The sequence below is a fragment of the Dendrobates tinctorius genome, unplaced genomic scaffold, assembly GCF_039654945.1.
Source record: "Dendrobates tinctorius isolate UK_male_01 unplaced genomic scaffold, ASM3965494v1 ptg000231l, whole genome shotgun sequence".
Lineage (NCBI taxonomy): Eukaryota > Metazoa > Chordata > Amphibia > Anura > Dendrobatidae > Dendrobates > Dendrobates tinctorius.
In genome coordinates, this window is record NW_027361898.1 from 23,291,083 (window position 1) to 23,303,882 (window position 12,800).

General features: G+C 47.8%; 2 protein-coding genes across 4 annotated transcripts in view; one reads left to right on the forward strand and one right to left on the reverse strand.

Annotated features, from left to right (window-relative positions):
* OGT (O-linked N-acetylglucosamine (GlcNAc) transferase) overlaps window positions 1–3,302 on the forward strand; it is a 118,371-nt gene extending 115,069 nt beyond the window's left edge. For all 3 annotated transcript variants that reach the window (XM_073556189.1, XM_073556190.1, XM_073556191.1), the window contains 5 exons: window positions 862–1,029; window positions 1,172–1,324; window positions 1,462–1,714; window positions 1,914–2,037; window positions 2,302–3,302. In XM_073556189.1, coding sequence (XP_073412290.1) covers window positions 862–1,029; window positions 1,172–1,324; window positions 1,462–1,714; window positions 1,914–2,037; window positions 2,302–2,476 — 873 coding nt within the window. In that variant the 3' untranslated portion in view covers window positions 2,477–3,302. The remainder of the gene's footprint in view (window positions 1–861; window positions 1,030–1,171; window positions 1,325–1,461; window positions 1,715–1,913; window positions 2,038–2,301) is intronic.
* The window catches only part of LOC141059789 (uncharacterized), a 43,594-nt gene that overhangs the window by 3,966 nt on the left and 26,828 nt on the right, over window positions 1–12,800 (reverse strand). The window lies entirely within an intron of this gene.

The window sequence follows — 12,800 nt, forward strand, 5'->3', positions numbered from 1 at the left end:
AAAAAATTCTCTTTAGCTTCATTGGGGGACACAGGAAACCATGGGTGTATGCTGCTTGCCACTAGGAGGTTGACACTATGCAAAAAAAAAAAAAATTAGCTCCTCCCAAGCAGTATAAGTTTTTCTTAATATGTAAATGAGCTGATCAGATCTATGGGTCGAACACTGATCTGAGCCTGTTATAAAATAAAAGGAGGCATTACCAGTATAAGATATGTAATGACTGACAGTCTGCTCTTCTGATCTACATGACTCTAACTGGTAACTTCCCCTTCCATATATAATTCACTCTGGAGGCAGATTCTAAGGGAGATCTGTGTCTGCCCCATTAATAGCTCATTTACATATTGGAATAAAACATTTAATCGCAGATATCAAGGTATCGTTCTATTCAGTTTCCTATGACCTGTATGCCCATACAGACGGCTTACAAAGGTTGATCCCCTTTTAAGCTGGCCATATCTTCCAAACATATGAACTCTTGCTTGGAGCGCTCCTGTGTTCTGTAAGAGAAAGTTGTCCCAAGACCAGTCTGGCTATGTCTGATCTGGGAGATTCAGCTCAACACAGATTCAGCTTTATTGGTGCATTGTTAAAATAACTTCACATGCATCTGTAGTGCATAAATTAGAGCATCAATGCGTTTCTGGTGCGCTCTGCACTCTTACTAATGATGTGGCTCATCTACAGAAGTGACCTCTTTTTCTGAAGATCAGTTGTCTAGGGCGTTAATACACATTAGACTGTCGCCAGAACCCGCTGATATATTGCATTATTCTAATATGTATGGGGACATTTAGACTTTTTTACAGCTTGCCTTCCTGAGCACAATTGCTGATTTTTATTGTTTACCTTTTGCAGATGAAAGGCCCAGAGAGTGGAGACAATGTTGATAGTAACTCTGCATTAACCATGCCGGTCATCCCCATGAACACCATTGCAGAAGCCGTCATCGAAATGATCAACAGAGGACAAATCCAGATAACAATTAATGGATTTAACATTAGCAACGGCCTTGCTACAACACAGGTGAGTACACGTAAACTTCTGCTTCTCCGTCCTAAGTGGTCGGTGCTTTCTTGTAAAGGAATTTCCTCTTTTTCTTGTGCACTAGTAGAGCAATCATAAGCAAAAGTTTTGAGTGTCATACTAAGAATGATTTCACTTCCAGATTAATAATAAAGCGGCGACCGGTGAAGAGGTTCCTCGTACTATCATTGTTACCACACGCTCACAGTACGGCCTGCCAGAAGATGCAGTTGTGTATTGCAATTTTAACCAGCTTTACAAGATTGACCCTACCACGCTGCAAATGTGGGCAAATGTAAGTAGCTTGCAAGGATAGTGATAGTGTGAGGAGAATATTTATAAGTACTTTTTCCCTTTTGTTTCTTTTACAAATGAAATGTGGCTTCTCCTTGTTAGGAAAAAAAAAAAAGTATTGCTATTCTTCCATTGCAGATTCTGAAGAGGGTTCCAAACAGTGTTCTGTGGCTCTTAAGGTTCCCTGCGGTAGGAGAGCCCAACATCCAGCAGTATGCCCAAAACATGGGGCTGCCACAGTCCAGAATAATTTTCTCCCCAGTGGCACCTAAAGAAGAACATGTCCGAAGAGGTCAGTTGGCAGATGTGTGTTTAGATACACCGTTGTGCAATGGCCACACCACTGGAATGGATGTCCTTTGGGCAGGGACTCCAATGGTCACCATGCCAGGTAAGACTATCTCACTAAAGCTCTGTGATGTTTCTGGTCTTGGAATTTTCACAAGATAGTATTTATTGGTCTGTTGGTTGAAATGAAGATGCTAATGTTCCTGCTCAGGCACTGGTCATTGGAGGGTTACTTTGAGTTGTTAATTTATAACAACTTATGTTAATGTATAGTTGGACTTATATGTATGTGTCTGTTGTAGGTGACACGCTTGCATCTCGTGTTGCTGCGTCACAGCTGACCTGTCTTGGATGTCCAGAATTAATTGCTAAAAGCAGACAAGAATATGAAGATACCGCTGTGAAATTGGGGGTTGACCTAGAATTGTAAGTAATATGGATGAGCGCAAGATGATAGTGGTCTTTGACATAAAATCACTTGCTTTATCAGTAGTACAATATATATTATGTCTGTGTGTACATGGAGGGACTTCCTTAGCTGTGTATAGACATATATAGACAAATTTTTAAACATAAGTCATACAAGCATAAAATTGCATATGTTTGTTGACATCTTTACCATTTCAAGCCATTATAGAAGATTTAATATACAAGACATATCTAACATTGTGGTCTTGTTTTTTTGTACAGCCTGAAAAAGATCCGTGCAAAAGTGTGGAAACAACGGATAACTAGTCCCCTCTTCAATACCAAACAGTACACTATTGATTTGGAGAGGTTATACTTAGAAATGTGGGAGCATTTTTCAGCAGGAAGTAAACCCGATCATCTCATCAAGCCGGTGGAAGTCACAGAATCTGCGTAACTGATGTTTCAGTGAGGTCACCGTACTGGGAAGACACGTCATTCACTTGTTTTCTTCCTTTTGTTTCTCTTGCTAAACTTACAGGGAATCTTGCAAATCAACCATCCAGTGACAATTTCATGGACACACAATTGTTCTTGATAAATTTTTTAGTTTTGTCTTGCGATATGCATATTCCAAGTATATGCTTTTAAACATGAGTTTGTGTGTCTGCTAGCTCGAAACATTACTCTCGGCTTAAATCTTGTAGCTAACTGTGCAGGTTGAAAGAGTTAAAAACAAATCACAAAGCATCATTAATGGTGTTCTAGTCCTTTTTTATAGGTTTTATAAACCACTTGTAGCCTTTTAACGTCTTGCATTTGTTTACAAGCAAGCCTGTTTGTGTGCGCTTTGGTATAAATGATATGTCTCCCTTCAGAAATGTGCTCAACTTGACATTTACTCAGCCTGTCCTCACAGTAAGCCGTATTATCCCATTTCATGAATTCTACTAATGGAAAGTGCACAGCCAAAATGAACTGCGCTGCCGTCCCGTGAAAGAGTGTAAAGCACACATATTGCAGATTCTGATGGTGTCCCATGTATTTAATTGACCAAATGCGATATATTCTGTGTATTTACTTGTACTTGCACGAAGTGGACTCCTTAAAATGTATCTCATACAGAATCTTGATCGGAAAATGTTTCATTAATTTTTCATTGACGTTGTATGGATGTAACTCATTGGTTGTGTGGAAAATAAGCATGTGCCGCAACAGATTGGATAAGTTAATGCGCCTCTGCACATTGCCTATTTGATTTAATAAACTCAGTTGGCTTTTCAGATGTAGAAGTGACTCTTTATTCATGTGTATGAATTAGATTTTTTTATGTTCAGCAAATATTAAGTGGAGATGTTCATATTTTAATGTCTAGCCAAGAAAACAAGGAAAAAAAAAATATTTTCCAGGTCATCCCTTCTGACAGCAAATTGGGGGTCGTCCTTCTCATCCTTCATAGGGACAGGAAACACGCGATAGATTATAAGGCCCCACCCTCTCACCAGTCACATCGGCTATATGTAATAAGATTTTAAACAAATTCTATTCAGAGTTCTATCATAGATACTTGCCGCCCAGCTATCCCAAGAATCTTAGATTTTTTTTACAGGCTGGATTCAAAGGGTAACTGTTACCTGTTTTGGCCCGCTATAAGATGCGGCCACCTTTCAGGGATTATCTACAGCATTCTATAATGTTTAGAATAAGCCCCCTCGGTCTGACCTGAAAAATAAGTTTTATTATACTCACCCCGGGGGGGTTCCGGTCTGATGGGTCTCGCAGGTCAGGATCCCACGCCTACCATCTTCTTGCGCCGCCGCCCTCCTGCTTGCTTCCTCGCTCCCGGCATCGCACTTCTGCGCAGGCATACTTCTCTGCCCTGTTGAGGGCAGAGTAAAGTTCTGCAGTGCGCAGGCGCCAGAGAGGCCCAGCAATGAAGCAAGGAGGAGGACTGTGTTGAAAGAAGATGGAAGGCGTCAGACCTGCGACACCTACCGGACCGCCCCCCCCGGGTAAGTATAATAAACTTATTACTTTGTCGCCTCATTGGGGGACACAGAACCATGGGTGTTATGCTACTGTCCACTAGGAGGCGACACTATGCATAATCTGAAAAAGATTAACTATGGCTCCTCCTCTGCAGTATACACCCCTGGACGGCGTCAGCCTTCTCCAGTTTTTGCTTAGTGTCGCAAGGAGGCACACCTAAAGAATTTTTCTTTTTTTCCGTTTTTTTCTTCCGGATGACAGATGAAGAAAAGTGGGTCTCCTCAGTGAGACTCCCGGCATGGCTCCTTCCTCGGCCCCCTATTATAGGGTGCTCAGTTGAAGTTGAGATGGCTGTTCCCATGTCGCTCCTTCCCCAGTCCTGCGGGTGCTGGTTTGAAGTTGAGACCCCCCCTCCTTCCCCAATTCCTTTTGGTCTTGGGTTGAGGTCGAGGCGAGGAAGAAGCCCCCTGATGGTGATAGCAGCATCCTCCCTAATCTCCCTCTGGGGGTATTAGGTTGAGACGCCGCAGGTAGGGTCTGTCCATGGCAACCTGCGCAGCATCCAGGGACCCCAGCCAGTTGCCGACTCCTGTCGGGGCCGGGGGGAGTGCGGGCCGGGCAGGCATAGCACATGCAGACACAGGGCTCTCTGTGCCCGTGTCTGCGGCAGCATGTCTACAGCGCGCCACAGGGGAACCCATCACAGGGCCGCGCTTCAGGTTGTGGCCCCACTGCTAGCCTGCCTTTCAATATCCGGGGGGTCCGGTTGAAATCCGACCTCCCCCCGGACTACCGCGCCAGCCTGGAGCCCTTCCTGGGCAAAGAAGTCTAATTTAGGCCACGGCTTCAGCCTAGCTGAGGTCGCCGCCTCCTTGCCGCCCCCCGGATGACAATTATGACACTCCACAGTGTCATAGAAGGGGCGCGTTTCTACACAGCTCTGCACGCCCTTTCTCAGCTCTCTGCCCCCTTCTCCCTCCTCATCGTCCTGGCAGCCATTTCTGAAGCAGGCAAAGGGAGAAAATCAGCACCACACCAGCCAGTCTCCGGGGGGCACAGGACGGTGGATCTTCGGCACTGGACCTAGGGGCACACTGGTGGGGTAAGATCACAGCTTGTGCTCGGCTGTGAATCCGGATTCCCTGTAAGGCTCCCCTATAAGTTTCCCCTGCATATTCACCCCTGTAGGGCTCTCTCATAACCAGTCCTGCTGTGCTCTGAGCACTATGCCAGGCTCAAGGTACAAGAGAACCAGGCACGAATGCATTCTGCACAGCCTGCAAATCCACTCTCCCCAGTGGCAGCACGCACCCCCACTGTAGGGACTGTATCCAGAATACTGGGTCAGAACCCCAAGAGGCACCTACCAATGCTTCAGCGACTGCTACCATGCCGGAATGGGCTACCCAGATGTCGCAGTCTATGACATAGTCCATAGATAACCTAACTTCCACATTACTCCAGGCTCTGCAGGGTCATGTCTCGGCTATGAGCGTTACCCAGCAAAGGGATAGCTCCACTCAGGGACAGGCCGTTTCTGACTTCCCCAGACATAAGCGGGCCCACACGTCCCGTTCCTCTGCGTCATCCCATAGCACACGGTCATCCCCCTCCAGAGAGAGACACCGTAGCTCCAGGTCACCTAGACCGTCCCCTACCAGAGACGGACAACGCAGATCGCCGCAGCGACCCCCGACTACAGAGGACCTCCACCCCAGCTCACCCACCAGGGAACGCCTCAGCGATACGCAGGATTCGGAAGGCATCTGTGACTCTGAATCAGACGAGACGGAGAGGTCTCTAGTCCCTTGTCCCCCTAGCAATACAGCGCTAGTTGAAGACATAATCTCTTCCATCCATCGGGTGCTGGACATTTCTGATCAAACCCCGGAAGCCCCAGAACACAAGATTTTGTTTTGAAGGTGTCCTGAAACCACCTAAGGTTTTCTCTAACCACCTGGAATTTCAGACGATCCGTACGAAGCAATTTTCTCAGCCTGAGAAGAAATTCACCAATTGTAAAGATTTGGAGGCTAGGTACCCCTTCCCACAAAAGGACACCAAGCAGTGGAGAGATCCACCCGAAGTGGACCCCCCAGTCTCTAGATTAGCAGCACAGACCCTACTCTCACTGCCAGATAGCTCAACCCTCAGGGATGCAGCAGACCGGCAGGTAGAACGCATGGCTCGTTCAGTCTTCGAAGCGGCAGGGGCCTCCCTTGTCCCCGCGTTCGCTTCAGTTTGGGTGGCCAAGGCCATTCTGGCTTGGGCCAAAGCATTGCAAGAGGGTCTTCAAGCTTCAAATCCCGGGCTTTCGGACCAAGCGGTTCAAATAGCAGTAGTAGCAGATTACATGCTTCATGCAGCCCTGGACTCTGCAAGAGGTGTAGCGGGGATAGCAGCAAACGCCATCACGATCCGGCGTATCCTCTGGCTGCGGGAATGGAAAGCGGATGCGGCCTCAGAGAAGTCCCTCACGCATCTCCCGTACCTTAGTGGAAGGCTTTTCGGTGAAAAGTTGGACACAATGATATCCAACGCCACTGGGGGTAAGAGTACCTCTCTCCCTCAACTCAAACCTAAACGCACGTTTAAACGGCGTAACCAAACACGATTCCGATCCTTTTGGAATTCTTCGGGCTGATCAGTCTTGTGCCCAGCACAAAATCGTAACCGCTCTCCACGCAGGGACAACCCAGGGGCGGCGCAGAGGCCGGACAAGACCTGGCAGTCGAAAGCAGGCCAAGCGAAACCCAAGGGAGGAAAACCTCAGAACTTCACTTTATCATGACTCTCGAACTCCGGAAGACGCCCCACCAGTAGGCGGGCGACTTTTTACTCTTTCAGCAAGTCTGGCTGCCTATTACAGAAGACAGGTGGGTCAGGGAAATAGTGTCTTCCGGATACAAGATAGAGTTCACTTCCAGTCCACCGAACTGGTTCTTCCTCTCTTCCACCAAAACTGCCAGACAAAGCTCGTGCCTTCCACCAAGCAGTCTCCTCTCTCCTTCAAACAGGAGTCGTAGTACCGGTTCCAGTGACTGAACGCTTCCGAGGGTTCTACTCCATTCTGTTCGTAGTCCCCAAGAAAGGAGGCAGCGTCCGGCCCATACTAGACCTAAAACAGCTCAACAAATATGTACGCGTCCGTCATTTTCGCAAAGAGTCCCTTCGGTCCATCATTGCGTCCATGGAGCAGGGAGAATATCTCGCCTCCATTGACATTCAAGACGCATACCTGCACATACCAATTGCTCCCGCTCATCAAAGGTTTCTCAGGTTTGTGATCAACCAAGACCACTACCAGTTCACGGCTCTCCCGTTCGGACTTGCCCCGGCTCCAAGAACGTTTACTAAAATCATGGCAGCCACCATGGACGTTCTACACTCCAGAGGCATTGTAGTCGTTCCATACCTGGACGACCTCATCAAGGCTTCCACCTTCAAGGACTGCGAGGTCAGTGTCTCAATCACAATCGACACTGAGTCACCTGGGCTGGTTAGTCAACCTACAAAAGTCATCGACTACCCCCAGTCAGACCCTGACCTTCCTCGGGATGCTATTCAACACCTCCAGGGGTCTGGTGCTCCTCCCCAGGGACTAGACACTGGCTCTCCGTCTGGGAGTTCACATACTCCTTCGCAATCCTCCCTGATCTCTCCGGTTTGCCATGAGAGTCCTCGGCAGGATGGCAGCAGCAATGGAGGCGGTACCATTTGCCCAGTTTCACCTCAGGCCTCTTCAGGTAGCCATCCTCAAGTCTTGGGACAGGAATCTCTTCTCCCTCGACAGGGAGTTCCGGTTGACATCGTCAACCAGGAGGTTCCTACACTGGTGGCTCAAGCCAGCTTTGCTTTGCAAGAGGAAAATCCTTTCTCAGGTCAATGGAAAGTCCTGACCACCGATGCAAGCCTGACAGGTTGGGGTGCGGTGCACCTACATCACAGGGCACAAGGCAAGTGGTCACCAGTGGAAGCGACCTTGCCCATCAATATCCTGGAAATTCGGGCCATCTTCCTGGCACTGAGAGCCTTTCATCGCTTGCTGGCAGCCTCTCACATAAGGATACAGTCGGACAATGCCACGGCGGTGGCATATGTGAATCACCTAGGCGGGACCCGCAGTGCCCAGGCGATGAGAGAAGTGGCACACATCCTCCACTGGGCGGAAGACACGAGGTCGGTACTCTCAGCGGTTCACATTCCGGGTGTGGACAAATGGGAAGCCGATTTCCTCAGCAGACAAGGAATGGACGCGGGGGAGTGGCCTCTCCATCCCAAAATTTTTCACCAGATCTGCCATCGCTGGGGGACCCCGGATGTGGACCTAATGGCATCCCATTTCAATGCCAAGGTCTCCAATTTCATGGCCAGGACACGCGGGCGCTCGGAGCGGATGCCCTAGTTCAGGACTGGGCCCAGCTCCAGCTTCTGTACATTTTTCCACCCCTCCCCCTGATCTCCAGAATCGTGAGGAAGATCAAACAAGAGTGAGCTCCAACCATCCTGATCGCGCCGCACTGGCCCAGACGTACATGGTACGCCGACATCGTGCAACTTACAACAGATGCCCCCTGGCGTCTCCCCAACAATCACGACCTTCTGTCACAAGGTCCGTTCTACCATCAGAACTCGGGGCTCAATTTGACAGCGTGGCCCTTGAAACCTGGGTTCTAACCCAAGCAGGGCTCTCACCAGACGTCATCACAACCCTGATCAGAGCAAGAAAGCCAGCCTCCGCCAAGATTTAGTACCTGGAGAGCTTTCTTTACCTAGTGCGAATCCCGTGGACAGGTCCCACTCCCTTATTCCCTCCCGAAGGTGCTGGGTTTTCAATCGGGCCTGGACGCCAGGCTATCCCTAGGCTCGCTTAAGAGCCAGGTGTCAGTACTTTTCCAAAGGCGTATTGCTAACAAGCCGCAAGTAAGGACTTTTCTCCAGGGAGTTTCCCGATTTGGTTCCCCCTACAGACGCTCACTGGAAACGTGGGATCTCAACCTGGTCCTGACAGCATTACAGGCACCACCTTTCGAACCCCTTAAAGAAGTCCCACTCCGCATCCTGTCACAGAAAGTGGTTTTTCTGGTGGCAATCACCTCGCTGCGCAGGGTGTCTGAATTGTCAGCACTCTCCTGCAGATGGCTTTTCCTAGCTTTTCACCAGGACAAGGTGGTTCTCCGTACAGTACCATCCTTCCTTCCGAAGGTTGTGTCCACCTTCCACCTCAATGAAGAAATTTCACTGCCATCCCTTTGCCCGATTCATAGAGTGGAGAAGGCTCTGCATATGCTTGACCTCGTCAGGGCATTGCGTATATACGTGTCTAGGACTGCACCCTTCCGGAAGTCTGATTCTCTTTTCCTTCTTCCGGAAGGCGTTCGCAAGGGTCTGCCGGCTTCCAAAGCTACCCTTGCCAGGTGGATCAAGTCCACCATACAAGAGGCGTACCGACTTAACAATTCTCCTTCCGGCCGGTATCACGGCGCACTCTACGCCGGCAGTAGGGGCCTCCTGGGCCATTCGGCACCAGGCTTTGGCACAAGTGTGTAAGGCGCCCACTTGGACTAGCCTACACACGTTTACGAAACACTACAGTGTTCATATCCAGTCCTCAGCGGATGTGAGGCTGGGTAGACTGGTTCTGCAGGCGGCAGTGCCCCAAGTTTAGGGACCTGCTAGCACAATATTCGTCCATTGTTTCCCACCCAGGGACTGCTTTGGGACGTCCCATGGTTCTGTGTCCCCCAATGAGGCGACAGAGTAAAGGAGATTTTTGTGTACTCACTGTAAAATCTCTTTCCCTTAGCCTCTAATTGGGGGACACAGCTCCCACCCTGTTGCCCTTACGGGCCGTTGTTACTGTTGAGTTCTCATTGTTCTTTGAGCTCGTACATGGTAGTCTTCTTACAGGCATGGTTATGTCGTTTATGTTCCTCCTAATGCTTTTGCACAAAACTGGAGAAGGCTGACGCCGTCCAGAGGTGTATACTGCAGAGGAGGAGCCATAGTTAATCTTTTTCAGATTATGCATAGTGTCGCCTCCTAGTGGACAGCAGCATAACACCCATGGTTCTGTGTCCCCCAATTAGAGGCTAAGAGAAAGATGCCCTGGGACGGGATAGTACGTCACAGCGATCAGCGGCGGTCACGGACCGCCTCCGACATGTTAACCCCTTGCACACCGCGATCAAACACTATCACGGTGTACCGGGGGTTAAAGGGAAGCATCGGCAGGTAGGGGGCTCCCTCCGTGCTTCCCTGAGCCCCCCCCGCAGCAGCACAATGTGCAGCGCTGCTGCAGGTCCCCAGATCCAAGATGGCGACAGGGACCTTCGGGGGCCTGCAGGGAGCTGGCTTCCTCAGTGCCTGCAAAGCGCAGGCAAGGAGGAAACCTGCACACTGCCTGTGACAGATTGCTGATCTGTCACAGGACAGTGATGTCCCACCTGGGACAATGTAATAATGTCTAAAAAAAAAAAAGTGTAAAAATAATTTTAAAAAAATCGCTAATTAAAAAAAAAATTCCCTAATTCATTTTTTGGAAATAAACAAAACAAAAGTACACATTTGGTATTGCCGCATCCGTAACGACCCGCCATATAAAACTGTCCCATTAGTTAACCCCTTTAGCGAACCCCTTAAAAAATAAAAAACAATGATTTATTATCATACCACCGAACAAAAGTGCAATAACGCGCGATCAAAAAGACACATAAATATGCATGGTACCGCTGAAAACGTCATCTTGTCCCGCAAAAAAACGAGCCGCCATACAGCGTCATCAGTGAAAAAATAAAGTTATAGCTCACATAATAAAGCGATGAAAAAATAACTTTATATAAAATTGTTTTCATTGCATAAAAGCGCCAAAACATAAAACCTAAATGAGGTATCGCTGTAACTGTACTGACCCGAAGAATAAAAGGGCTCTATCAATTTTACCGCACGCGGAAACGGTGTAAACGCACCCCCCCAAAAGAAAGTCATGAAACGCTGTTTTTTTGTTCATTCTGTGTCCTAAAAATCGGAATAAAAAGCGATCAAAAGATGTCATGTGCCCGATCATGATACCAATAAAAGCGTCAACTCGGCCTGCAAAAAATAAGACCTCACATGACTCAGTGGGTCAAAATATGGAAAAATTATAGCTCTCAATATGTGGTGATGCAAAAACTTTTTACAATAAAATGCGTCTTTTAGCGTGCGACAGCTGCCAAACATAAAAACTGCCATAAATAGTAAATCGAACCCCCCCCATTATCACCCCCTTAGGGAAAAATACTAAAATTAAAAAAATGTATTTCCATTTTCCCATTAGGGCTAGGGTTAGCACTGGGCTGAGATTAGGGTTAGGGGTGTGTTGGGGTTAGGGTTGGAGTTAGAATTGTGGGGTTTCCACTGTTTGGGCACATCAGGTGCTCTCCAAGTGCAACATGGCGCCTGATCTCAATTCCTACCAATTCTGCGTTGAAAAAGTCAAATGGTGCTCATTCCCTTCCGAGCTCTGCCATGCGCCCAAACAGTGTTTTACCCCCACATATAGGGTATCAGCGTACTGAGGACAAATTGCAAAACAACTTTTGGGGTCCAATTTCTCCTGTTAGCCTTAGGAAAAAAAAATTGGGGACTAAATGATCAGGTTTGTGGAAAAAATACGATTTTTTTTATTTTAACTTCTGTGAAGCCCTTGGGGATTCAAAGTGCTCACCACACATCTAGATAAGTTCCTTAGGGGGTCTAGTTTCCAAAATGGTGTCACTTATGGGGGGGTTTCCACTGTTTAGGTACATTCGGGGCTCTCCAAAGGCAACATGACACCCGCAGAGCATTCCATCAAAGTCTGCATTCCAAAAACATCACTACTTCCCTTCCGAGCCCCGACGTGTGCCCATACAGTAGTTTTCTCCCACATTTGGGGTATCATTGTACTCAGGACAAATTGGACAACAACTTTTGGGGTCCAATTTCTCCTGGTACCATTGGGAAAATAAAAAAAATTGGTGACTGAAACATGTTTGTGGAAAAAATACGATTTTTTTTATTTTCACGCCCGGGCGTTATAAACTTCTGTGAAGCACTGGGGGGTTCAAAGTTCTCACCACACATCTAAAGTGCCTTGGGGGGTCTAGTTTCCAAAATGGTGTAATTTGTGGGGGGGGTTTGGACTGTTTTGGTACATCAGGGGCTTTCCAAACGCGACATGGTGTCCGATCTCAATTCCAGCCAAAAAGTCAAATGGTGCTGCTTCCCTTCCGAGCTTTGCCATGCGCCCAAATAGTGGTTTACCCGCACATGTGGGGTATCAGTGTACTCAGGACAAATTGCACAATAACTTTTAGGGTCCTGTTACCCTTGGAAAAATAAGAATTGAGGGTGAAAAGATCATTTTTGTGGAAAAAAATATTTTTTAATTGCACGGCTGTTCTGTGAAGCCCTTGGGGGTTCAAAGTTCTCACCACATATCTAGATAAGTTCCTTGGGGGGGGGGGTCTAGTTTCCAAAATGGGGTCACTTGTGGGGGGTTTCCACTGTTTAGGTACATCAGGGGCTCTCCAAACGTGACATGGCGTCCGATCTGAATTCTAGCCAATTTTGCATTGAAAAAGTCAAACGGCGCTCCTTCCCTTCTGAGCTCTGCCATGCATGTGCCAAAACAGTGGTTCCCCTCCACATATCAGGTATCAGCGTACTCAGGACAAACTGCACAATAACTTTTGCAGTCCAACTTCTCCTGTTACCCTTGGTAAAATCAAAAAAATTGAACCTGAAGTATTTTTTTTGTGAAAAAAGTT